Source organism: Lithobates pipiens, unplaced genomic scaffold (assembly GCF_037356315.1).
Source record: "Lithobates pipiens isolate NorthernLeopardFrog02 unplaced genomic scaffold, aLitPip1_a1.2 Scaffold_1, whole genome shotgun sequence".
Taxonomy (NCBI): Eukaryota; Metazoa; Chordata; class Amphibia; order Anura; family Ranidae; genus Lithobates; species Lithobates pipiens.
This window is the reverse complement of record NW_027507685.1, coordinates 203,348,236-203,375,164: the sequence shown is the minus strand read 5'-3', so window position 1 is coordinate 203,375,164 and position 26,929 is coordinate 203,348,236. Positions and strand designations below refer to the sequence as shown.

General features: G+C 40.6%; 1 protein-coding gene across 13 annotated transcripts in view; it reads left to right on the top strand.

Annotated features, from left to right (window-relative positions):
- Nucleotides 1-26,929, top strand: part of RYR1 (ryanodine receptor 1) — a 347,489-nt gene that overhangs the window by 308,212 nt on the left and 12,348 nt on the right. For 7 of the 13 annotated variants that reach the window (XM_077480582.1, XM_077480567.1, XM_077480575.1 and 4 more), the window contains 12 exons: nt 287-375; nt 484-612; nt 849-953; nt 9,343-9,424; nt 10,926-11,061; nt 11,155-11,866; nt 17,268-17,738; nt 17,879-17,961; nt 19,452-19,638; nt 19,765-19,851; nt 21,377-21,610; nt 22,439-22,569. In XM_077480582.1, coding sequence (XP_077336708.1) covers nt 287-375; nt 484-612; nt 849-953; nt 9,343-9,424; nt 10,926-11,061; nt 11,155-11,866; nt 17,268-17,738; nt 17,879-17,961; nt 19,452-19,638; nt 19,765-19,851; nt 21,377-21,610; nt 22,439-22,569 — 2,446 coding nt within the window. Of the gene's footprint in view, nt 1-286; nt 376-483; nt 613-848; nt 954-4,629; nt 4,660-8,785; nt 8,816-9,342; nt 9,425-10,925; nt 11,062-11,154; nt 11,867-17,267; nt 17,739-17,878; nt 17,962-19,451; nt 19,639-19,764; nt 19,852-21,376; nt 21,611-22,438; nt 22,570-26,929 lie in introns of all 13 variants that reach the window. The other 6 variants (XM_077480509.1, XM_077480491.1, XM_077480500.1 and 3 more) reach the window with 2 other exon arrangements.

The following is a 26,929-nucleotide window of genomic DNA, read 5'->3' as shown; positions in this document are numbered from 1 at the left end:
TAAGTGGAGGTGGGTAGGTATGTAGTTCTGTACACAGCAGAACTCATGCAGGTCTGTATAGGTGCATAGGGGTGATATTCTGCATGAGGACCATGCGTTAGTTCTGACATTGTGGGATGGTTGCAAGGATGGTTCATTTACATTACATAGGAGAAGTAGTGGTCAGAAGGGACCCTGTTATGTCAGGTTGTGGGAAGCCCTACAAAATCAAATGGTGGGACTGCTACATTATAGTTCTCATTGGGCAGTACCTTATGTTGCACATTCTTTTGCAAATTTTTTTCAGATTTTCAGAACTACTTGCGTACACAGACAGGCAATACCACTACCATCAACATTATCATTTGTACAGTTGATTATCTGCTACGCCTCCAGGTAAGTTCCAGCAGCCATATATACAATACTATTCTTTAATATATACACTATTCTGTATAAAGTTTACTCATCACTTCTTTTTTTTTTTTATATTGTTCCCAACCTCAGGAATCCATCAGCGATTTTTACTGGTATTACTCTGGCAAGGACATCATTGATGAACAGGGCAAAAGAAACTTTTCCAAGGCCATGTCTGTAGCAAAGCAAGTTTTCAACAGTCTTACAGAATATATTCAGGTACCAGGAGTTAAAGGGTCTGCAACCGTGTACTCCTTACATTGAAGTGCACCCCCAGCACCTGTGACCTGACACAACAATGATGCAACAATGCTCATAACACCTTGCCAAGTATGAGCTTACCTGGGGAGAAGGTTAAATAAACTGGGCAAGCAGTGCTGGCTTTAATGGTACTACAAATGTACTTTTTTTTTTAAATTGTTATTTCAGTACACACTATGTTTTTCACCCCCTAGGGTCCCTGCACAGGCAACCAGCAAAGTCTGGCCCACAGCCGTCTATGGGATGCAGTAGTGGGTTTCCTGCATGTCTTTGCTCATATGATGATGAAACTAGCCCAGGTATGTGTTACTCCTGCTCTTTATATTACAGCTTTCTTTCACTGTTCCTCTACAGGGTAATCAGGACCTTTTCCTTTTATCTTATAAAAACCCAGTTACATCAGTTTAAAAAAAAATGTGCGCATAAAAAATACCTGTTCTGTTTTAGACTTCAAAAACTGTTGTTTACTAATGGAAGACCTATCCACCTGGCACTCCTTGAGTGTAGCTTTATTTTAGCAAGCAATATATCATGATGTGAGTGAATGCTCCCTATTGTGGAGATGTGATGAATGAGTCGTTATATTCATTGTACGAGTGTTGTTATTTTCAATAAAATAATAGGTACTAAACCTAGTTAACTAAACAGTTTTATTAGGCATCACATACAGCACCTGGAGAAAAGGTAAAGTGTCTGAGCTGTCCGAAGAAACCAATCTTCTTTTTCTTTTCAATTTCCCCAAGAAAAATAAAAGCTGTTGTCTGATTGATATCTATGGGGGATATAGACACCTTTGTTGCAAGCGTAGACCTTTGTTCTCGAAAGTTCCTATAATGGCTAAACTGTTTACCCTCACACTCAAGATCCCAATTGTGGATTATGTTGATTCGTATAAAGTTCACCCCTGGATGGAATAGGATTGAAAATCAATTTATATAAAAGAAACATTTAGGTCAGGTTCTCTTATTTGTAAAAATGTATTCTGCTGGTTGGAAAAGACTCATCCATCTCATAATACAGAGATGCCCTTCTGTTGCATCCTCCCTCTCTCTAACTCTATAGGGGGTACGGGGTTTCTAGTATTATGACCATGGAGCATGGATAGCCTTGTCCACCTCATTAATAAGGGCTTCCTGTTACGTAGAAGGAGGATACAAGAATTGGGGACGCTTCTTTGTAGCAACAAAGGTGCATTTCATTTAAATGGTGGAAATTCCTTTTTAGTAATTTTAAAGAGGAGTTCCAACTTGGGGAAGAAAAACTAAAAGTCAACAGCTACAAATACTGAAGCCGCTGACTTTCAATACATGGACACTTACCTGTCCAGGGAGCCCATGATGGCTTTTTGGATCAGCTGTCAGGTGCTGCCACATCCATTCATCGTAGGGGAAACCGTCAGTGAAGCCTTTTGGCTTCACAGCCGTTTACCTACTCCGCATGCGCTAAGCGTGCTGCGCTCTCTAACTGGCCCAGCAGCTGTGAACCTAGTGGGAAGGGTACCTGTCAAAAACAGATACCCGTTCCCCTCCCACTGAAAGGTGCCATATGTACGTATGCCACTGGAGGGGGGGACAGATAAGCGGAAGTTCCACTTTTGGGTGGAACACTGCTTTAACATTCACCCTTCTACTAATTGACTTACATCACTAAATGTTTTTTTATATATGTAAATTAGAGTGTTTTATGGTGCACATGCATTACAATATAATTGGATTTATACGTATGTATACTGTACATTATGGAATGTATGCTCTTCAGAAAGTTAAAGTGTATCTGTTCTAAACTTTTTTTTGTGTTTTGGATAGAATAAAGAATGGTTTAATCTGTCAGATTTTTTTTTGCCTGTGTAATAGTACACAGGAGTTGTGGGTTCATCGATTAGTTTTGGTGGGCATGTGTCCTGGTATTGGTTTGTTGGTTAGTTGGCAGCTCGCCACCCATATGGTGGCCTTACAGGTGGTCCTTATAGAAATCTGATAAGACAAGACAAATGATAACCCAATAGCCAAGACAAATGATAACCCCTGCCAAACCACTGGCTCTTATGAGGCATAGAAATTTCCTGACACTATTAGCACTCAAAGTAGTGTGGACTTTAGAACTCCCTCTTCTCAGCCCTGATAAAGGATGACTCTCTTAGCCCCCAAAATGTAACGGCTTTCCTTTGTTGACTGCTATATCTTAAGCCTCGTACACACGATCGGATTTTCTGACAGGAAATGTGTAATGACAGGCTGTCGGCAGAAAATCTGACCATGTGTATGCTTCATCGGACAATTGCTGGCCAACTTTCTGTGGACAAATTTTGGATGGCAGGTTTATAAATTTTCCACGGACAAATTTCTGTTGTCGGACTTTCCGAGCGTGTGTACACAAGTCTGTCGGACAAAAGTTCAAAGTACAAACACCATGTATGGAAGCAAGGATGAGCCAGAAGCAGTCAGTCTTGTAAGCTAGCATTCATAATGGAGAATTAACATTTGTGACGTGGCAAATTATGAAATCTCGAAATGCAGTGCACATTCTCTTCTTCGTTAATGGGATAAAAATTAAGCTGCTTTGCTGGTGATACTGATGGAGTTATTGCAAACAAATGTTCAAAGGCTTTTTCTTTCTAGTGATATCGAGAATAATATTATTATGCTTTTTTTTTTTTTTTTTATTTGGGCAAGCTACCACAATGCCATTGTCCCATAGTTTTTAAGATCAAAGATACAACTATGTTGGTATCCCTTGTTAATTTGACATTGTATGTTTTAAAATGTTACTGCCTACTCCCAAAATGTCATTTAAAGTAAAACACATAGCCAAGCATTATTCTCCACAATTTTTTTATTGTGCATTAAAAAAAAGAAAACAAATAAAATTAGACATGCTATCTGCCAATAGAACTTAACCAAAAAGTGCATTCTATGCATCCAAAAATATAGAAAATATACCAAATCAAATCATTATTCAACCAAAAAAATAATGTCAAAGCAATAACTCCAAGGCCAATAATAAATAACACGTTATCGCCTCAGATTCTGCAACATGGCCTGTTGACTAACGGCTGTTCAGAATCTAACTGAAAAGCGCAACATGAAAAGGGTGAATCAACACTCGCCAAACTTCTACTAACATGAAATTAGCAGAAGTAGCCCAAATAGAGACGCTAAAGAGTTTAAAAACAACGTAGTACGCCACTACATTCAAAATTGTTGGCCAACAATTGTGTGGCAGTATGTATGCAAGACAAGTTTGGGCCAACGCCCTTCAAAATTACATGGTTTTGTTGGCCAACAATCCGATCGTGTGTACGAGGCTTAAGATCATTTCAAATTTTTGTTGTTGCTTGAATACCTATTTGGGTGATTTCCCTTCACTTTCTGTCATAGAGACACACCGGAAAGTGAGAGAATATTTTTCCAAAGTGAGTCAAAATTCCTTCTTAGTCAGTTGATACCAGAACAAGTGTGTACATAGGAGGATTTCTGCTCACCTCTAGTTCCAGTGTCAACTGTTAAATATTACATTTCCCATTACTGTCCCGTTGAATGGTCTTTAGGGCAAATAGAGAGGTTGACTCTCCAGCGGGGACACAGAGTCCTCAAACCTTCTCTACTCTATCCAAAGGTAAAAAAATAAAAAGGAAAATACACTTTAATTCTTATTTATGTGTGTGAATAACATGAGTGCTTTCCGTAGCTGCATGTTCAAGGAATGCAAGTGTTGCTCGCTAAGATAAGATTACAGTTGATCTGATGAGAGTGAGTGTCTCCTTATATTGCAGCATGGGATGGTCAGCCTTCAGAGAGTGCAAGCTTAGTTCTGTTATGTATGAAGACCTTTATTACAAATGTGTGTTGCCCATATCAGTAGGCACTCTTGAGTTACAGCTGTGGTTAATTTCCTTTGTAACTCAGTTGGGTAGCAGTGTAATAAAGTTTGGTGTGGAGTGATTCTGAATAATACTTTTATTCTAATACATAACAGATGCCCCAAAATGGAGGACTACGAAATGGCGTAAGAATATTTCTCTGTGGCACGGCTGCGTTTCCTTATAGTGTCTAAGCTAGACGTGCTCCCTTCCCGTCTTTGTGTCTGTCGCTCATTCTTCCTTTGTCTTTGTTCTCACAGACTGATTCACTCTGTCCTCCTTATGATTTCATCTAGTGCCTTCATATTCTATCTCTCCTCTTGTCAGAAAAGTGCTAGTTAAAGTGGCAATTTTCTGAACTGGGATATAGGCAGGGGTTTACTGGGGCCTTTCAGAGTGAATATTGGATAACTGTGTCCATCCTTTGCCGGTACTCTCCATATAACTTCAAAGGGTTTATAGGCCAGTGATTAGCAAGGAACCACTTTGATAGAAAAGAAATGCATACCTAAGTATTTTGGCAGACATACTAAAAGTTTATAGCTAAAAAAAATGTATAACTAAAAATATAGTTATGGGCAGAGCATGATGGACTTGGTTATCCCCTGGATTCCTATACGCTATGGATTCTTTAACAGTGAGATCTTCCTGCCATACTTTCCAACCCTGTTCCTTAGGTGTTGTGGTTGCTCCCACTTATCGTGCCTGTTTCAGTGCCTTCAAGAAACCAATTACAAAAGTATGACTTTCCCTTATCCTACTGTCATGGGGAACAAACTTTGAATAACAACGATTTTTATCATGAGTCTTCATTTATCTTTAGTCAATAAAATGTAGTTTAAAATGTAGTTAAAAAACTTTCTAGTTGAAGTTCAGCCTTGGTTTTTCTGGATACCACCAGAAAAAGTAAACCCATTCGAAACCCAGGTAGCCTCATTTGGTTCAAAACATGCCCTTTGACTGCCAGATATAGAGACACTTTAGAAAAGTCCTTTGAAAGCAGGTTTAGGTTATACATTTATTCAAAGACCCTGTTACCAAAAAATTACAGTTATAAGCACAAAACAAACCAAGTCTTTTATATGCTTATTTTCAGCATTTCTTCTTTTCATAAACAAAATGTTTTATAGAACTTACAAAGTGTATCTAAAATCAGTAACAAATTGACTACTTTAGAACAGTCAACTCCCTTGCATACACCTCTTCCACCTTGCACAACATAATCTTCTCCTCTTCTGTGATAATAATTAGTGTCTGGGGTGACCCGGGATCTCTACCTCTCCCTTCACCACCCTACACAATATTTTGTAGCAACCAGGGAAGAAGAATACTATAGTGTGTCATTTGAGTGACAGCTCCAAGTCTGCTAGGGTTGCTGATGTCACATCCAAAATGATGGTACCCCGCAGCTTTCCCAGGGCTTTTGCATGTCTACACAAAGGAGGCATTTACAGTTAATAACATGCCTAAAATATGTTTGTGCACATTGAATCTTATAGAAAAATGTTTGTTGAAATGGTCTGGTGACGGGGTCTCCTTGAGCTCCTCAAGGACACAAAAAAGGAAAACTAAGAAGGATGATGCAAATGTATGCCTTTTCAGATATTGCATCCTATTTTTTTTTTCAATCTAAAAAAAGTCCCCATAACAAAGTGAGTAGTTTGTAATTGGTTCAGGCCTTCTGATCAGCTACCTGTTGATGGGTTGTAGTTGTAGGACTTTTTCTACCGAGTGCTCTTTGTCCTTCATATCTCTGCCATCCTCTTTAACTTTCATCCACCTATTATTTTATTTTTCTCTTTCTTTTTCTCTCTCTCTCTCTCTCTCTCTGTCAATTTCCCTTATCATACCCATCTTCCCCCTTGTTTTGCCAGCAGCCGTGTGACAGTACGGAGTCGTTTGGGCATTGCCCGCTTTTCTTGGGGTGATCTCATTGCTTTCATTGTGAATTGGCTCTTTTTGACATTTGTCGGTCACAGGGGGGAGGAAGGAAGAGGAGAGACAGAGTAATCCTAGTCATGTCAGCAGTTTGGGTGAACCCAAGTCTTGGTACCTGCTCTGGTGTTGGGATGAGACTGTGGAGCACTGGGATGAGACTGTGGAGTGCAACCCAAATAATGCATGTCTTGAGCACCTATGTGTTAGGGCAGTGGTCTCCAAACTGTGGCCCTGGGACCAGATGGGGCCCTTTGCTTGCTTTTATCCGGCCCTTGGGTCACTATTTTATTCACTGACACCAATAAAGGGCACAATTTCTCCCAATTACACCAACGGTGGGGCGCAATTCCCACCAAAGACCTCAATAGTGGGACAGAGTTACTCCCAATGACACCAAAGATGGGGCACGATTTTTTACCAATGACATCAACAATGGGGTCCAATGATACTAATGATGGGGTACAATTCCTCCCAATGACACCAATGTTGGGCGATTGTTCACTCCCAATGATGCTCTCACATTTTACTTCTCATGGCCACAGTCCGGCCCTCCTAAAGTCTGATGGACAGTAAACTGGTCCTTTGTCTAGAAAGTTTGGAGACTCCTGTGCTAGGGTAGGTATAATGAACATAGGTAAACATTTGAGGCCAATACAGAACATACTGGCATCTCATGCAGCCAGGGAACAAGTGGATCCTAAGCTGGTTAGTCACTAGACACCACATCTCTCTCCCTCTTTCTCCTCCCCTCTCATGGTATCTGTCTGTCTGTTCCATGCAGCATCTTTTACTGTAGCACAATGTCTGGGGTGGAGAGGCAGGGAAAGAGAAGACACTTTAAACTGCCTTTCTCACCCCTCCGTGCTTAACCCCTTCATTGCTGGTGTGCCTTTCGTCTCTCGTACTCCTGCAGCTAAGACTTTCCAAAGGTAGGGAAAACCTTTCTTAACAGTTATAAATTAGCCAAGGAAGCTTCCTTTGACCAAATCTTGATAAACCTTTATGAGAGAAGATTGTAGACATTTTCAATTAATTTAATGGGCATCTCATTGGCAGCATGAGATGATTGAAAGGGAAAGTTCCTGCTGATAGTAGTAGATTTCCAGTAAACTACAGTATGTAGCAAGTAGCTGTACTGGCATACAGTGCTGTATACCTTTCTTAAATTGAAGAAGAGTGAGCAGTAGTATATCTGTTTAGACAGAAGTCTTCTGTAACCTTTTTTTTTTTTTAACCTTTCCCGAGGTAGTAAGGTGCAGATATATGAAGGTAGTCACATCACAGCAAAGAAAGCTCAGGTATTATGTATATGATATCAGTGGATCATGTGTAGGTATTTTCTAGTCTGGGAGATAGCTTTAGCCACTTTTGGAAGAACCAGTTTAGTCTGAAGGTTTCTGAAAAACCAAAAGCAGTTGTGTTCACTAAGAATTATCTTAGTAGTGTTTTGCATATTACTCTAAACATCAAAGTACTGTAATAGATAATGAGGCAATGTAAATATGTGTAGTAAACCACAGCAAGCAGGAAGCTTTTAGTTTTCTGTAGTTAGGTTGTCAGATGATTATGTTTGATTGGTTGCTTTGGATTGTTGTACCTAAAGTACTGTAAATCGTTTACTTTGCCCAATTGGGAAAAGGTAACAGGTTCAACTAACAGCCCACCCCCTTTGTTTAAGATGCTTACCTTCTTTGTGGTCCCCACTCACCCCATTTGCCAGCCAAAACGTTTTGAAATGTCTGATATATTCATTCATTCATTAACTCAAATAATACAGTCCCATTCACCTGATGGGCCAAGCACTGACAAATGTGATCCATGGTTCTTTGTTAGTGCCAACACAGGCAGACAAGGAGGTTACAAAAGGACGTTGTAATTGGGGCTTTAGCATGCAAGTAGAGTAATGGCAGAGTGTTGGGCAGGCAAGTATTACTAGACGGAGTGGACCATCAAGAGAACCTGTTGCTTTGTCCTAAAAGGACAAAGTTATAGGTTCACTTTCAATAAGCTCAAAAATTTAAAAGAGCAGCAATGTGCAATATTTCATGGCAACCAATCAACTTCTGGTATAGTGAAAGATTATTAAAAGCTTAGGTGTTACTGCCAGCAATAGGAGAATTTTATTAACAGATGTTAGCTATTTCAGTATTGCTTGAAGGAAATTAGAAACATCTCCAAGATGTTAAAGTGAGACATTCACTAGTAAATTCCAACAAACCAAAATTTTTTTATTTTGGTCTCTTTCTTACTGGGAGGTGGGAAGCACTTTATACAGACACAGGGAGTAATAGCCATAGTGTTTGAAAAGTGTGTTTTTATTGCATTGCATACAAGGATCATTTCAAGAGTCGCTTCTATCCAGAGGTAAGATGGATATCCATCATTGTACTGGTCATTTTTTTTTTTTAAATACTTTTCCAAACATTTGTATAATAAAATTGTGATCTTGACAGCTATGCTATACCCTTTCAATTGATTTTATTACATGAATGCATATTTCCAAAACTGCATAATCATAGTCACTGCCACACCTTGTAGTCCTTGCTAGTTTAGTGCCCAAAAGGGCATTGAGATGACATTGGACATGTCATCACTCTTTAACAGTGTCTGAAGACTTTGCTTTAGTCTCTATTGCCTCACAGCAACCAGTCAAATTATTTTTTATATTCCTTCATACTACATATGCAAAATATGACTACACACTTGCCTCACAAATGTTTGAATGAAGCCCATACCCCTCATATTTAATACAGCAAAATGTCTCCTTATATTGGATTTTAGAAGCCTTTTATCACTTCCAATCTTCCTCAGAGGTTGAGATGTGACACATAAGGATATTAGACTAGTAAATTGTGCTCAAGACTGTTGTGTTGCTGTGCCTTTTTTTCCAGGACTCCAGTCAAATTGGGCTGCTAAAGGAATTGTTGGACCTTCAGAAGGACATGGTAGTCATGCTGCTCTCCCTTCTGGAAGGTGATTATGCTTCACTTTTATTAAACATTAATAGGCATGTGTTGTATACTGAACCCAGGTCTCCAAAACTATCAGAGTCAAACACTAGAGGAAGAATGCTGATTAAATCCTCACAAGACATGTCTGTTTTATGTGCTCCTGTTCCAGTTTTGAGGAAGGTGGATTCCTGATTGGATGTTTGTGGAAGAGTTACTGCCAGTATGGTTTAAAGCACGTGGTCATGTATAAAAGGTGATCTGGTACTTGGGTACAATGATTGTTATGATGGTACATGATTAAACATGTTTTAGAAAAACTGTTCTGAACAGGGCGGATTCATCAAAAATGGGCACATAGGACAAATGCCAAACAGGTAATTCTTGTAAATATCACATATTTTTTATATTGGTCTTCTGGAAGAGCAGCTGGATGTGTTTGAAAGGTCTTATTAATTGTGTCATAAACCTTCAGGGAATGTGGCTTCTTATAGCTTTACTTTTGTTAACAGTACTTGTACAGGAGGTGTTTTTTAACAGACCAGCAGTGATCTTACACCGCAGAATTTGATGAAGTGGTATTTATTTTATTTATTTATTTTTTTTTATGACAGTTTTTATTGAGGAAAATGCATAGATGTACAGAAAATTACAATATGCTGGAAAAACATTACGTAAACACAATCAGAGTTCTTGGCAGTAACAAAATCAAACATTGAGCATGTGAACATACAAACTTTCGTAGGGTAGCTTGGCTACCTTGGGTTACAACTTATCAGAGTTAGCTCTCACAAGGTAGAAGACGAGGGAGTCAAAAATAGAAAAGAAGAAAAAGGTCAAAATGCGTTGGTATGTTGTGGGGCTGTAAAAGGATCTCTATCCTCAAACTTAAAGCCAATTCAGTCTGGGGGTGCGGATGTGCGGGGTTCATTTGAGGATAAGGCTAATTGAGCCTGGGTGAGAGCCTGCAACCCATGGAGGCTTGTTCTTGGAATCTTGCGTACCAGGCCGTTTCAGGGGGGGGGGGCGTGGTGAAAGTCAGTGAATTCCCCCCACTTGTTGTCCCTTGTGGCACTTAGACAAGAAGCAAGAGGAATCATGGTCTTGGGGCAGGAAGACACAGACAGCAGATAACCTTTATTTAAATTGTAACATTTCCACAATCTGATAAAAAAAATTTTGCTCTAGAACTGGATACTGGTGATAATTCGGTTGGGGGATACATGGAAGATCTCTACAATCTAGCATGCTGCTGACTTAGGGAATATTTCTGAGAATGAAAACAGTAATAGTGAAACATTTCCTCTAGAGATTGATAGCACTGGTAGTATATGTCAATGTGTTTTATTGCCACTTGACGACTTGGCACTAAAGGCTCCAGAAACAACATCCATTGGTTAATATATCTGGGCTAGCCATAGTTTATATAAGCTATACAGGAAGAATATTATTGGTATCTTCAAACTGCTAAACAAATACCCTGTAAAAAAGTATATATTTAACAATATGTTTCAATTTTTATGTAGGTAATGTGGTCAATGGAACAATAGCTCGCCAGATGGTGGACATGCTTGTAGAGTCTTCAAGCAATGTAGAAATGATCCTTAAATTTTTCGATATGTTCCTCAAACTAAAGGATATAGTGGCCTCTGATGCTTTTAGGTAAAACTGGTGTTTTATTCTTTCATCCTCAAATGAATTGAAAGAAATTATGACCGACACGCTGACATTTATAATGCACATTGTTTTTTGCAGAGACTATGTCACAGATCCTCGAGGTCTCATATCCAAAAAAGATTTCCAGAAAGCAATGGACAGTCAAAAGCAGTACACAGCATCTGAGATCCAGTTCCTCCTCTCCTGCTCTGAAGCAGATGAGAATGAAATGATCAACTTCGAAGAGTTTGCCGACCGCTTCCAAGAGCCGGCTAAAGACATTGGTTTCAATGTGGCAGTTTTACTAACCAACTTATCAGAGCATGTCCCTCATGACACAAGACTACATACCTTCCTGGAGCTAGCAGATTGTATAATAAACTACTTCAAACCTTATCTAGGCAAAATTGAAATTATGGGAGCAGGCAAGAAGATAGAGAGAATCTACTTTGAAATCAGTGAGGCCAATAAAACACAATGGGAGATGCCTCAGGTTAAAGAGTCTAAACGTCAGTTCATCTTTGATGTGGTCAATGAAGGTGGTGAGTCTGAAAAGATGGAGCTCTTTGTTAACTTCTGCGAGGACACCATATTTGAGATGCAGATTGCCTCACAGATTTCTGAACCTGAAGAAGAAAAGGCAGAGGATGAAGATGAAGATGATGGAGGAGAAGGAGCTGGAGAAGGCGAGGAGGCTGAAAATGGGTCTGCTCCTCCTGAAGCTTCATCTGCTTTTGTAGAATTTATGAACAATGTGGTCAATTTCTTCAAGATGTTTACCTACAAGAACCTCAGAAGACAGTATCGAAAGGTGAGTAACATTTTACTATAATTCCTGTGCCTTGTAGTTTTCTTGTTAAAAATAAAAAATCATATAATGGGTTATTATTGATGTCTGCTGACAATTAATGTGGTTATATGGAACACAGCAGATGCATAAACTAGGGTTTCTATCCCATGTTTCCAGGAGCTCCAATCTATTTGCAATACCAGATTGCATGTGGCACTGAGACCACATTATATACCCACCATGAAATAAAAAACACCCACCACATACCCACCACAATAAAAACAGGCAATAGGAAGGTTGCAAGTGTCTTGGGGACAGTCATAGATATCTGTGTCTTTAATATGTCACCTAATGTCTGCCAAAAAAAATTCAAAAGAGATGTACCATGTGACAAGTAATTCAAACCATTTGTAGATGGGGCGTTATGTGGGAAAAGTATGCACCTGAGGATTCAGCATTTTAATATAGGGGAAGCAGTGTATTTTGACTCTGATTTCTGGTCACATGATGACAATGAACCTTGCCCAAAATTACCATGGTAGATGGCATTCCAGCTTGATTAAGGAACAGGTCAGTTTCTAGCAGGTAACATTTGTATCACAATTCACCCCTCTACAGTGGCGTAACTAGAACCTTTAGGGCCCCGATGCAAGAAACCATGAAGGGCCCCCCTGAACCCCAGCCAGGGCCCTTCCCTCCGAGTCCGGCGGTGGAACTTCAGGGCGTGGTCACAGGTATGACCTTTGTGAGCTCTGTAGTTCCCCCACTGGTATCAGTAGTTTTATTTTATTATTTTATTTTTTTATTTTTAGGTGCCCCATTGGGGGACTGTCCCTAGGCAGGATGGGGTCCCCGTCCCCAGAAGAGATTAGGTCCTTTTCTCCAGGGCAGATGAAGTTACTGCCCCCAGGTGAGAAGGGGTCCCTGTCCCCAGGGGAGGTGGGGGTCCCTGTCCCCACGTGAGAAAGGGGTCCCTTCTCACGTGGAGATAGAGGGGGTATGTAATGATGTGTGGGGGATGGGGTCCTCTCACTCACCATGACCAAGCTGTAGGCCACACACTCATCCATGTTGGCCTGGGCTCCATCCATGTGCTGGACGGGCGATCAGCATATCTCCCAGAAAGACCTTTCATCATCTGTATGACGGGGGAGGAGGAGGGCTTGCAGACAAGCCTGCAGTGTCCTCCGGCGAGCCGGCTCTCATAGGGCTGCACTGCATCTGTGTGCTTAAAGTTTGTTTACCCAGGAGAAGTATGCAGTGCAGAGTGGGCCGGACTCGAGGGGGGGGCAGGACTCTGGCTGGGGAGAACAGACATCGGACTGAGCGGCAATGCATGGAGCAGGAGAGGGGTACTCTGAGGAGCCGGCCGATGACACAGGTCATGCGGGGAATGCACAACTAAAGAGCAGCCAGTGCGATATTCGAGCATGGAGCTCTGCTAGTCACCCTCCACCTCCAACCACCCCTGTGCATGGTGCACTGGTACCTCTAGCTGCCTATGCTGCTGCCGGCCATATGTAGAGGGGGCTACATGGGCCCCCTGCATCACAGGGCCTGGTTGCAGTCGCGACTGCTGCACCCCCTATAGTTACGCCCCTGCCTCTCTAGAAACAGTGTATGCGATCAGTATACTGCCAGAAGTCTGTACCTAGCTCCTCGCATGATCTGCAGTGCACCAAGTAGAAGCACTTTTAAGTTCATCATGTATATTAAATTTTACTTTAGCCGTGCACCCCATCCTGATTAGGTGAAACACTAACTATTTGTTCTTGTCTTCAACTAATAGAGAGCATAAGTTCAGCAAGGTAGGTTATTACGTATAAGGCCTAGTGGCACAGAGTGGCCAATGAGGATTAATTATATAATGATGCATAATTCAGTCTTGAAGCAGTTTCAGCATTTTACATTTTGTAGAATAAATGTAATTTATACATTACATTTTTTGTGAAAGCAATTAGCATTCAGCAGTGTGGGCTATTGTTTCAAAGAGAATGTATAATGAATGATATAGCATATTTACCTATAGAATGTAGAATTGGCAGTTACTATATTATGTATATACTGTGACTTGGAAACCCATTTTGACCTTGCTAAAAATATATGGGGAGCAACAGGATGGTTTGGGTTTGTTTAAATCTGTGAATCTGTGAAGAGTCAATAGATCTCTCTATTGTGCTGAGTTGGTTAGTTCTGATACGATATTCCTGCCATAGTGCAAGGGCACAAACATATATAAGATAACATACTGCATATATATGTTATAGGGGGCACTTTGTAGGTAAAGTATAATTCATGAGAGATAACTTTTTCTGACATCACTCATAGCACAGCATTTATCCAAGGTTTTGAGAAATCAGTGGGAAAGCCTCTACTTATACTATTTAAGAATATAATAGAATCCCATAGGTTTTTGCAATGTTAAAGGGCAAAAATGATGTGATTGTACTTCTAAAGGACAGTCTGGAAGTGATTTAAAATCCAAAGGTGAGGGGAAAAGAGTATTTGATCCCCTGCTGATTTTGTACGTTTGCCCACTGACATAAAAATGATCAGTCAATAATTTTAATGGTAGGTTTATTTTAACGGTGAGAGAATGACAACAAAAAACAACCCTCCGCAAAACATAACTTAGTACTTGATGGCAAAACCCTTGTTGGAAATCAGAGGTCAGATGTTTTTTGTAGTTGGCCACCAGTTTTGCACACCTCTTAGGAGGGATTTTGTTCCATTCCTCTTTGCAGGTCCTCTCCAAATCATTAAGGTTTTGAGGCTGACGTTTGGTAACTCGAACCTTCAGCTTCCTCCACATATTTTCTATGGGATTAAGGTCTGGAAACTGGCTAGGCCACTCCAGGACCTTAATGTGCTTCTTCTTGAGCCACTTTTTTGTTGCCTTGGCTGTGGGTTTTGGTTCATTGACATGCTGGAAACCCCCTCCACAACCCGTTTTCCATGCCCTGGCTGAGAGAAAGTGGTTCTCACCCAAGATTTGATGATACATGTGTTTTGTATCAGAACCAGAACCAAGGTCTGGTATTTTTATATCTGCCCCTGGTCAAATTGAATATAGAGCGTGCACGCTAAGCAACTCATGCTGAGACTCTTAGTTCAGAGTCAAATTGCGTTCTCTTTATTACTTCCTCTTTTCGAGACTTATACTATTTTGTTAAGATTAAGATACGTCAGATAAGGCTGGTGTATGCAAACCACAAAATATATATATTGTGACAAAAAAATATAGGCTTTAGCTGGGTCATCCATATGAGGAAGTAGCAACTGGTCATAGCTATGTTCTTGCTTCTTCTGAAACGTTGGTGTTAATGTTTGAGTGTATTTTTGGAGCAGGTGGGATTCTTCTGTAAACTCTTGCAGTTCAGTTCAGTTCCACAGCAAGGGAGGGGTAAGCTTTGCAGACATCTACTGAATATGTTGTAAGGTTGATAAGCAGAAGTTATATGTCAGGCATATAAAGCATGTACTTGTATATATATATTAGAATAGCCATTTCATCATGATATTCCAACCACATCCATTACAGTCCCCCCTTGAAACTGTCTATTTCAATACTGTCCCTCATACTGAAGGTCCTACTTACCTGGCCCATTCTCCTCAGCAACTCTTTTGGGCTGTATATAGAGACTAACTCGCTACCCCCCTCTATACAGCTTAGAGAAGGGCAATCAGGTGCTGTCTGTCCCTGTAATCCTATGGTGTTGCATCTCGGGGGGGAAGTGACTGTAACGGAGTGTAACACGTAATCATCATCAAGTCTTACATAATCACCATCTGGTATTTCCTGGTTCACAAATGTGGGAGCAGATTGGTCAACAGCTTTTTCTACACACTTCTTACAGTAGGGAAGAACACAGCAGACCATGACAGCTAGGGTCACTAAAATTATCAGAATGGCTATTCCGATCTGTGTTAAAATTCCCTGCCATCCCCCTTTATCCAGGTGAAGTACTGATCCCATGGGTTGGAGAGCCCTGAATTCCTTTTTAGTTCCTTGGACAAACCCTCAAGTTTCTGGGTGGCTAAGGTCACTTTACCATTTGGGCCAGTGTTGTCTGGGAGTCATAAGGGGATATAAAGGTGGCAACATGTGTTAAATGAATTATACCAGAATTGTGTTATACCATCTTTCTGTTTGATGGCTACCTCTTGTGCCTGAACAGTAATCACAATTAAAAGGATATACAGGATCATGGTTTGGTCCCCTCAGTCTCTTCCTCAGGCAAAGGGACCTTCTTTCAGTGGGAGGCATGTATCCACGTGTTCTTTCTGGCCCGTCCATCGTTTCTTTGATGTAGTAAAGTTGTCCTATCCCCTTAGCAGAAAAACACCCCCAAAGCATAATGTTTCCACCTCCATGTTTGACGGTGGAGATGGTGTTCTTGCGGTCATAGGCAGCATTCCTCCTCCTCCAAACACGGCGAGTTGAGTTGATGCCAAAGAGCTAGATTTTGGTCTCATCTGACCACACAGTTTTTTTTTTTTTGGAAGCACATGATTAGATCCTAAGGCTCTAATTGGCTTCAAAAAAGAATGGGCTCGGGGAGCAGAGCACTGTCTATTGTTTTCCTGATTCTCCTCCCGGCCAATCAGGAAGTAGGTCTTGGCTGGCAAGAAGAAAACCGCCCCCCCCCCCCCCAAAAAAAATATGGAGCACCAGCCACTACTGCTTATTTCGCTCATTAAAATGCAAATCAATTTATAACTTTTATGAAATGCGTTTTTCTGGATACTTTTGTGGTTATTCTGTCTCTGTTAAAATAAATCTAACATTAAAATTATAGACTAATCATTTCTTTTCAGTAGGCAAACATAAAAAATCAGCAGGGGATCAAATACTTTTTTCTCTCACTGTAGAGTAGACCATAAAAGTAAAGTTATGCCCCGTACACACGATCGGACTTTCCGACAAGAAAACCGTGGATTTTTGTTCGAAGGATGTTGGCTCCAACTTGTCTTGCATACGCACGGTCACACAAATGTTGGCCAACAATTACGGATGTAGTGACATACAAGACGTATGTGACATCTCCATTACGAACACTAGTTATATCTCCGGCTCGTACTTGATTCCGAGAATGCATGGACTTGTGTGCACGCAATCGGAAAGTCCGGCAACAAACATTTGTTGGCGGAAAATTTGAGAACCTGCTAGCCAACATTTGTTGGCGGAAAGTCTGACAACAAATGTTTGATGGAGCATACACATGGTCAGACTTTCCTCCAACAAGCTCACATCCAACATTTGTTGTCGGAAAATATGATCATGTGTATGGGGCATAAGAATCAGTGTTTAAAAAAATTGGTAAAAAATATGTTAATTCACTGGGAATTTTGAATGGGGTAGTGTAAATTCCGAGATATGCTGTGTTTAAAAGTATGAACATACATTCTTAATTTTCTACAGATCAAGAAAATGACAATAAAGGAAATGGTCATGGCTATTGCCTCCTTCCTCTGGACTCTCTTTATCGGAACCCTTCACTTCATCTACAGTGTCTGCAAAGGCATCTTCTTCTTGATATGGCACACATTGTTTGGAGGCAGCCTGGTAGAAGGAGCTCAGAAGTTAACTGTGACTGAACTCTTGGCTAGTATGCCAGATCCTACACAAGATGAAGTTCATGGAGATGGTCTTCCTGTGGTGGTCAGCGACGAATTACCTGAGGATGGTGATGCGACAGACTTCACTGATGCAGGCAAAGAAGAAGTGCAAGAAGAAGGGGCAGAAATATTTGGGCTGGAACTAAAGAAAGATGGTGGACACTATAGACTCAGTGCTCCAGATGCCCCTGGCGGCCTGGGTGATATGGGAGAAACCACTCCTGTAGAACCACCAACTCCGGAGGGATCGCCCATCTTGAAGAGGAAATTTGAAGTAAGTACGCTGAAGGAAATCTGATAAGATTAATAACCTTCTATGTAAGCAATAAATATATTTTTATGTAAGTAATATGACTTGGAATTGGGTAGATTGTATAGTGATAAAAAGCTGGAAATGCTTGTGTTTTCCTTTAGGATGATGAAATGCAATATTTGGATGGTTCTGAGCAGCCAGAACCAGCAGAAGAAGAGCCAGAGCCAGAACCAGAGAAAGCAGAGTGAGTAGGAACCCATACCTCTTTAGGTCCTTCAATGGACTGGGGGACTTAACCATTCATTTTAATAGACACATCCATGTGCATCAATGCTCCAGTGATATAAGAATACACTAGTGACAGAAACAAGAAGAATGATCAACCAAATAAACATTGACTCTTTTTTTATAACTATTAGTGAGAAGGTGCATGCGGGTTGGGCAAGTGAACATTACAAATATTCTCCAGCATCCAGATAGTTAGACAGCTGATACTTTTAGATTTTTTTGTATTTTGGTGTAGGCACACTGAGGGCATCAATTGCCTAGGACAAGTGTGGATTTCTTGGGTGTTACTGTACCTTTAAAAAATAAAAATAAAAAAAACCTACACTGACAGAAAGATGGTGAATGCCCTTGGTGACCTCCTCCAAGTTAGAGTAGAATCCGAACTTCTTTTACCTGCTCGAGGTCAGTGACTTGGTTAGTATTGAAACCCCTGGATCTGTATGACTGCCAGAGAATTAGTATTTTCAAAGGAAAGGTTAGTATTGTCAGCCTCTCTACTTCCTCAGAAACAAAGGTTTCTTAACCAGGGTGGGGATACCACCTTTCATTTGTTCATTGCTATTTAGATGATTGGGATGATAGAGTGCTAGGATTTTTTTAATGTATTTTTTACTTACAATAAATGCACAACTAGCATTTAGCATTCATCATTCTCTCCCCTGGTGTTAGGCGAAAACTGTTTTATAATTTTGTGGCTGTGCAAGTGACTGGATAGACAGATCTAGAACCTAAGCACCACACTGTAAATTAAAATCCAAATACAAGTTTATTGCAATGTTAAAAAGCCAACACATTTCAGGGGCTAAGCCTTGCCCTATCCATCAAGACTTATTTGATTTGGTTTTTCAACATTGGAATAAACCTTTTAACTGAGCTTGTGTTTAATATCAGTGTGTGGCACTTTTGATTATAGATATACTTATTCCTGTGTAGAAGCTGTGCCAGCCCATCGTCCAAAAGCTCTACTCATGTACAAAAAAAAAAAAAAAAAAAAATAACTTTGTTTTTAGAGATCCATTGCCAAATCTTCCACCATAGTAGGTGATTGGGTTCTCAGCGGAAGGACATATAAATAGGGCTCATGAACAAGGAATGGTTTTGACATCATTCTCTGTTGTAGCAAGAATACCACAATTATTAAAACAGAAAATGATAAAAATCAAAACAAACGGAAGATGAACAGAAAAAAGCCAAAAGTTATAGTTATGTAACCAACATAATGATGATGTAGAAACTGCATTAAATCTTAAACATTTTGAAGTGAAATGAAGTGAAAATGGCTTAACATATGGGATTACCTGTTCAAGTAAAAAAATTTTTTTTTTTTCTATCAATAACTGAATAGTATTAATTTTGCAGCTCATTACAAACTTTACATTTTACAAGATCATAATATATAATGCACTTCATTTGACCAAAGAAGACATTACCCATTATTATTTTCAGTTTGGAGAATGGAGAAAAGGGTGAAACGGCTGCAGAAGAAGAAGCAGCTCCTGCTCCTGAGCAATCTGAAGAACCACCAGTTGAGGCCCCCAAGAAAAAGACCCCTCAAAAGGAGAAGAAAGCAGAAGCTGGAGAGGGAGGTTTTGAATTCTGGAATGAGCTGGAGGTCCAGAGGATAAAATTCTTGGTCAGTGTTTAAAACATTCAGTAACGGATTGTTCATCCTAAATCACTGACATTTGTCTTTCTGTTGACATTTTCAAGATTCTCTACATTTCTATTATTGTTACCATTTATTTGTGTTTCTGTGCAGAACTATCTCTCACGGAATTTCTATAATCTGCGTTTCTTGGCACTATTCTTGGCTTTCGCTATCAACTTTATTTTGCTATTCTACAAGGTGAGTTCTTCTAGAGGTGCCTTCAAATGAGTCCTTGAGTCTTACTGGGCTTATTTCCTGTAAATAGTGGTGGTTGCAACTGAGCTGGATCCCTTTGGATTGGTAATGTTTACAGTAGTATCTATTTTGCAAGGTTTTCTTACAGTTCAATCCAGGCTAATCTCAAGGAAGCTCTGTCCTAATGCATCAAAATGTAGGAGCACAACATGTAAAACATCTGAAAGCAGGATGTTTAAAACAGTATTAAATTCAAAACCAAACGTCTGATATACTGCAGCTTAAAAAGTGCATAATACCAATACCTTTGTAATAAGTCATATAGAATCATAACTCATAATAAGACTTCATACACAATATACATCAAAATACATGTTGAAGTGTCTATCATAGAACATATGATTAAAACTTGTGCATGATAAAAGGGTAAGCTTAAAAAAAACATATATCCACATATATACGTCCACTTGTGAAATCTTGAAAATAAGTGAAAATCCATGTGCAAAAGCCTACTTTGGCTGGCGGCCGTGGGAAAACGCAAAACGGCACCTTGATTGCAACGCAATTTTGCAAAATGACACCGTGATTGCAGCGCAATTTCATCACGTTTTGCAGCCGGTGGTCAAAACATTTCTATCCTGAAAGCAATTCTTCTGCATTCAGGAGAGGGCGGTTGAGGGGGGTTGAAGCTCCCCTAACTGCAGCAGCTCCAAAACTAAAGCTAAAAGCCTATGTGTATATTGCCACACAGGCTTTTATGGAGTTGAGTTTAGGAGCTTTCGGAAGAAAATGACAAGTTTAGGAGCTGTAGCGTACATGAAGCCTTAAATCAAGTATTCCAGTTCCCTTACCAAATGGTAATGACCTCAAAATTATAAGAGATCAACAGCTCGGAAACCATCCAGCCACCAAATAAAATACTTCACACTCCAGAGTCTCCAGGGTCCTCCACTGGTTATCCAAAGACCCTTTCTCAGAATAGGGATAAATGGAGGAAAGAGCAAAAGGACCATAGAGTAGTACTGTATTGCTTAAAACCACATAATTTATTAAAAGCAAATATACTCACAAATATAAAAGCATCTTATAGGCAAAACACACCACATCAGAGAACATCAGCAGCTGTATAAAATGAGCCACTGGCCTCACCCTAGGCGCATTTCATCTGTACAACAAAAATCTTTAGGAAATGTGTAAACCACACAAGTCTCTGTTTGCAACCCATTATATACAAATAAAATATTGCTCATCGACTACATTACAATGTGGCACCATTGTTAGATCTTTTTGCAAGCTATATATTAGATAAAGGGCCAGTACACCCAAAATAGCTATTTTTTTCTCGGGAAATCTAAGAGGGGGGGGGGGGGGGTAATTGGTGCAATGCAATACTTCACCAGGTTGCAAGTTCTTTCTTCTGTCTGCAAAAAGCATGGATTTCCATATATCAATATTAACAAAGTAGTGTGTTCAGCCTGTGTTCTAAATGCAAGGAATATTCAACTGACATGACAAGTGATCTCCTTAGGTGTCTGATTCTCCAAAAGGCGAGGAAGATTTTGAGGGATCAGGGATGGAGGAGGAACTATCCATCCTGGATGAAGGAAGTGGTGCTGGTGGAGATGAAGAAGACGACGACGATGGCATAGTGTATTTCTTCCTGGAGGAAAGCACGGGATACATGCAGCCGACACTATACTTCCTTTCCATTGTTCACACTCTCATTTCCTTCTTATGTATCATTGGCTACAATTGTCTGAAGGTGAGGCTGAATATTAAAAAGACCATACTCCTTATTCTATGAATTATCTGTACAGAGTTGTTAGCATTTCTCATTCTTCTACTAAGTAAAACAGTAGACTGAAAACTAGGATATTGACACTGGTAATATTACTATTTAAAAAATACCTTCTCAAGAGACAGACTATTCTTTTGGACGGTACTATAAAGAACATAAAGGAGTTTATTCAAATAGCTCAATGGATTTATACACAGAGGAGTTGCTAAATTTGACATAACATAATGTATTTGTTAGTGCTCATGTACATGTAATTCAATCTTAGAAGCAAGTTTAATGCAGTATATTTAAGGTACTTCTGATTTGCTTTGATTTGCCTTTGGGTTGCTTCATTCTGCTTCTAACTTGCTTAAAGCTGTTTAAGGCTGCTTTTGTATTCACATATAATTATATAGGGAAGTAAAACGGCTTATATGCAAACAAAATTCCATATACACAAGCCCTTGGGTAGTGTTCATTCTACTGATGTTGACTGGAGTTGAGAAACACTGGCCTACTCTGATGCACCTACTGAACATACTGCCATACGTTGCATTCCTGAAAAAGGGTCAGGTGCCTTTTCGGCCATGCAGGGGTACATTGGCAGCCCATTCAAATCCACTGCCTTAACGCAACATAAAAAGAAAAACACGTTACTGTACTGTGATGGTGTGACATGGCCATAGAGTAATTATACAAGTGCAATTCAGCTACATTTCCTATTAATGGGATTGTTTCAATTTTGCAGGATAATAACGTGGAATGACTAGTTTCTTATTTTTATTTTTTATGCATGTCTTCTCTGTTCGCTAGGTTCCTCTGGTTATCTTTAAACGGGAGAAGGAGTTGGCACGTAAGCTGGAGTTTGATGGCTTCTATATTACAGAACAGCCAGAGGATGATGACATTAAAGGACAATGGGATCGTCTGGTCTTGAACACACCGTGAGTGAAACCAATAAGTAGAATAGAAAATGAGTTACAATATCTGGGTTTATTTATTAGAGTCATGAAGAAAAACTGCCTCAGAGAGTATGTTTTGCCAAGGAACAACTAGGGATGGGCCGAATGGACCCCTGTTCAATTTGCGCCATAACTTGTGAACACCTTGAAAGTTCGGACCTGAATAATGAACCCCATTAAAGTAAATGGGACTCGAATGTCAAAAATCAAAAGTGCCCATTTTGAAGGCTTATGTGCAAGTAATTGAGCATACAATGGTTATAGGGGTCTGGGTCTTGCCCTCGGGGACATGTATCAATAAAAATAAAAAAACTTTTGTGAAAAAAGGTAGTTTTTGAATGAGCAGTGATTTTTTTGATTTTGAAAGTGAAAGCATAAAAATGAAAAATTCCTTCCAATATAGTACCTGGGGGGTCCCCTCTAAAGTGGCAGATCTGTACCATGTCTAGAATCTGCTGCAGCAATTTATAAAGCAAATAAAATACATTTTCCCTGCAAGCTGCCTTTATTTTGCTCAGCAACAGTTAGGGAGCCAGTGTGTATGATAAGGCCACAATGTAGTGCACTGGAAACAAGATTACAGATTGTTTGATAACATTCTGGTGTCACTTTGAATTTATATAGAAGTAACTGGTGTGTAAAAATTGGTCCTTGGGCGTCGGCGCCTTCCCACCATAACCCTATAGAGCTAATCTCTATGAAAGCAAAAATGTGGCCTTGCAGTAAGCAATTGCAATGATATGTGCCTGTCAAACAGGTGCAGAAAAATTGGTCTTTGGCTGTCGGGGGCGCCTTCCCACCGTAATCCTATAGAGGTGCTCTTGATGAAGGCAAACAAAAATTGCAATGATATGCATATGGTTGGTGTTTTTGCCTTGTTTGATGTGCCTGAGATACAGTTTGCAGATAGCAACAGTGCAACCTGCTGCAGATGTGGTAAAAAGGCCCAGACAACTTAGGAGTGGACTGGGAGATAACATCTGCAGAATGTGATGGAATAAGGTGGCTGCTCTCTACTCTTTCTTGATGGCGGCCTCCTTGGGGTTGTGCCGCCTCACCTTCAGTTTCCTCCTCTGCTATATCTGCCACCCACGTGGCATCAGTGACCTCATCATTGTCATCTCCATCTCCTCTATCTTCATCATTACCACAGGAGACAACTTGGCAATACGTTGCGGCTTGGGGAACATGAATACAAATTTGTCTACCAGTGTTCCTCCCTCTCTCTAGGCTCATGTTCCTGTCATCCTCAACCTCAGAACCAACATTTGAATCCAGTAATGGCTGGGCATCATCAAGGAGCAAGTGGCTGACGCTGTGGTCAAATAACTCAGCTGACTCCTCAATGGCTGATGTTGGGGCTATGGCAGGAATAGATGTAGACACGGAGGCAGGTTTATCCACTATGGCAACTGCAGGGGACTGCACATTTGTCTCTGCTTGCGGGAAGGGAACATCTGCCTCTCATTGTTGTCCTCCCAGACATTATTAGGTGGGAGGGGGTGGTGCAAGCAAATTTAAAGAAGTTGAAATCTGTACGTAGATGCACTTTAATCAATGTACAGAGGTGTTTGGTGTACTTTAATTTGAGTACTCACACTACACAGATACACTATAATATACTGCAATAGAATGTGCCAAACGTACAGTGACGCACAGAATTATATGGCATTAAACTGGCAGTAACACACAAAACTTTATGGTGTTAAACTGGCAGTAACGCACACAAAACTATATGGCGTTAAACTGGCAGTAACGCAATCCAATAGATGGTGTTCAACCGTCACTACACTGACACTATCTGAACTGTCACTACTCTAGCTATACACTAATGTAAAGATTACTGACACGGTCTCACTAGACTGAAACTATCTGAGTTGTCCCTACTCTACATTGATGTATGTATGAATGACACAGTCTCACTACACTACAGTGAAACTATCTGTGCTGTCCCTACTCTAGTTGCACACTATGCAAAGCTGAATGATGGTCCTCCTCACTACACTCACACTATCCCTAGACTGACACTAAACTAATATTCTACACTGACAATTGATGCAAAATAGCACACTAACTAATAGCACTGAACAGGGCCCTGTTCTATCTCTCTCCACGCCAAAATCACACTGAAAATGGCTGCCATTGAAAGAATACTTTTACACTGTGGGGCGGGAATGAGCCATGATTGGATAAAGTCATGTTGACAGTGTCCAATCATGACTCTGACAGTGCTCTGTGCCCTGATTGGTTGAAGCTTTCACTGCTTTAGCCAATCAGGGCTTGCAACGCACTGTTCAATACCGCAATGCATTGTGGTCGGTTCGGGGGGTCGAACAAACGGTCGACCAACCCGTTTAGACATTTGCCAAACATCCGAACAGCGAAGGTTCGGCCCGAACTGCTCGCCCATCCCTAGTAACCACCAACTAGCTGTAGATCTACAGAGTAAAATTAATAGACAATGGTTTGTACAGGCTGTTCTGGATAGATATTCTTTAAAGCACAGCTTAGAAATAGTAATCTCAGGATGCAAAGATCAACACTTTTTGCTCCCTAAAATCATGGCAATGGTACCCATCGTATGGGTAACTAGAGGGGAAAATGGTTAGTTGATGTCTTTCTGCTGTACTCATCTCTCCTTCCCTGGGAAAATGACTGGACATCGAAGGATTAGCATACTGATGAGGTTATCCCTTTGTTCTCCTCTCCTGTAAGCATGTCCATAGTGTTAGTTGAGCAACAGAATAGAATGCACTTAACTGTTGGTGAAGCAGCAGAATCAGGTGTTCACATCAAAGAGACCACACTTTGCAACTTCTTCTTCCTTCTTCTCTCCTTCCCTTTCTGCCACCCAAATTTGTTTTCTAAAAAAACATTTAGGCTACTACACAGATAATGTGTAATGTAGCTACAATATAGCATAACATGGTTGTGAAATGGCACTGAAACGAATAAACTGAGACACCCAAAATTAAAAGAAGGGTCTGTTCCATTCCAGGTAGCACTGTTCTCCCTGTATTTGTGGGTCATTCACCATGATCCCTCCATCCCCTGATTTATGCAACTCGCCAGGTGCCCGAAGCTCACCCTTGTGCAAGGCCTTGCAGAATAACATGGTTGCAGGTTAGGCTCAATGATCTAACAAATGCCTGAAGCCCATGAAACACGGGGCCCAGGCCCCTGGGTACATGACCTACTGAGGGTGAGCTTGGCTTCCAGCACCAGAAGGATGACCACTTTTCTAAACTACCTCCAGCTCTATGGCCAATCAGATTTACCATATTTATTTTGTAGTGCACATTCTCGCCTTTACTTTAGCAGTGCATTCACTTAAATATACAGTCAGTAAGGAGGCATAATAGTTGCTTTGAGAAAAAGTATGAAGATCAAATACAAATCAACAGTTTCACATTGTTCCATGTGATTTGCAATACAGTCCAGTACACGTGGCAAGTATAATTCCAAATTATAGTAGAATAGAGTCCAAGATGCATAATGAGGAACATTCACATCTTGGTCATAAAATAATCACACTAAGGCTACTTTCACACTGAGGCGCTACAGGTACTACATCGCTAAAAATAGCGCCTGTAAAGAGCCTCTCCTGTCTCTCCAGTGTGAAAGCTCGAGTGCTTTCACACTGGAGCGGTGCACTTGCAGGACAGTAAAAAAAAAACCCTGCAAGCCGCATCTTTATATACATCGCTCCTAAAGCGCCCCTGCCATTTAAAACAATGGGGCAGCGCCCCCAAACTGCCGGCAAAGTGCTGCTGCAGCTGCGCTTTTAAACCTTTTTTGCCCGCTAGTGAGGCAGTTTTAACTCTGTCCTGTCTTCATAGCCCCATGTGCTACTCACAGACCCAAACCCTGAACTGCTCTTCCTCCTGACTAATATAATGAGAGGGCTGTACTTTGTGCACCGCATACACCCAGAGGGGAGGTGACTATACCCTAAAGGAATTAAAGGCATCTAAAAGGGTACACATACGGTAAGTCAGGCATTATCAACTAGGGTTCCTCCAGAGGTTGCTAGGGAACTGTGACTAATTGACCTTCCATCTAATGGTGCCTTCATAATTCCGGGGCTAACACCACTTGGTAGAGCCAGCAGCATTAGAGCAATAATTTGTTTTCACCTGTAAGGATGGCATTCTGAAAACAACTGGAAGGGGAGAATTCTTCCCCACTGACCACCAATGTACGGGGCATTTTCCTAAACTCCCATCAGTTTATTTTAGCAGAGGTTCCCTGGGAACTAAAAGTTATTTTAAGTGTTCCTCTGAGGCAAAAGGTTGACAACGCATACCTTATGTTCTCTTCAGAAACAGGAGCTTTTTAAGGC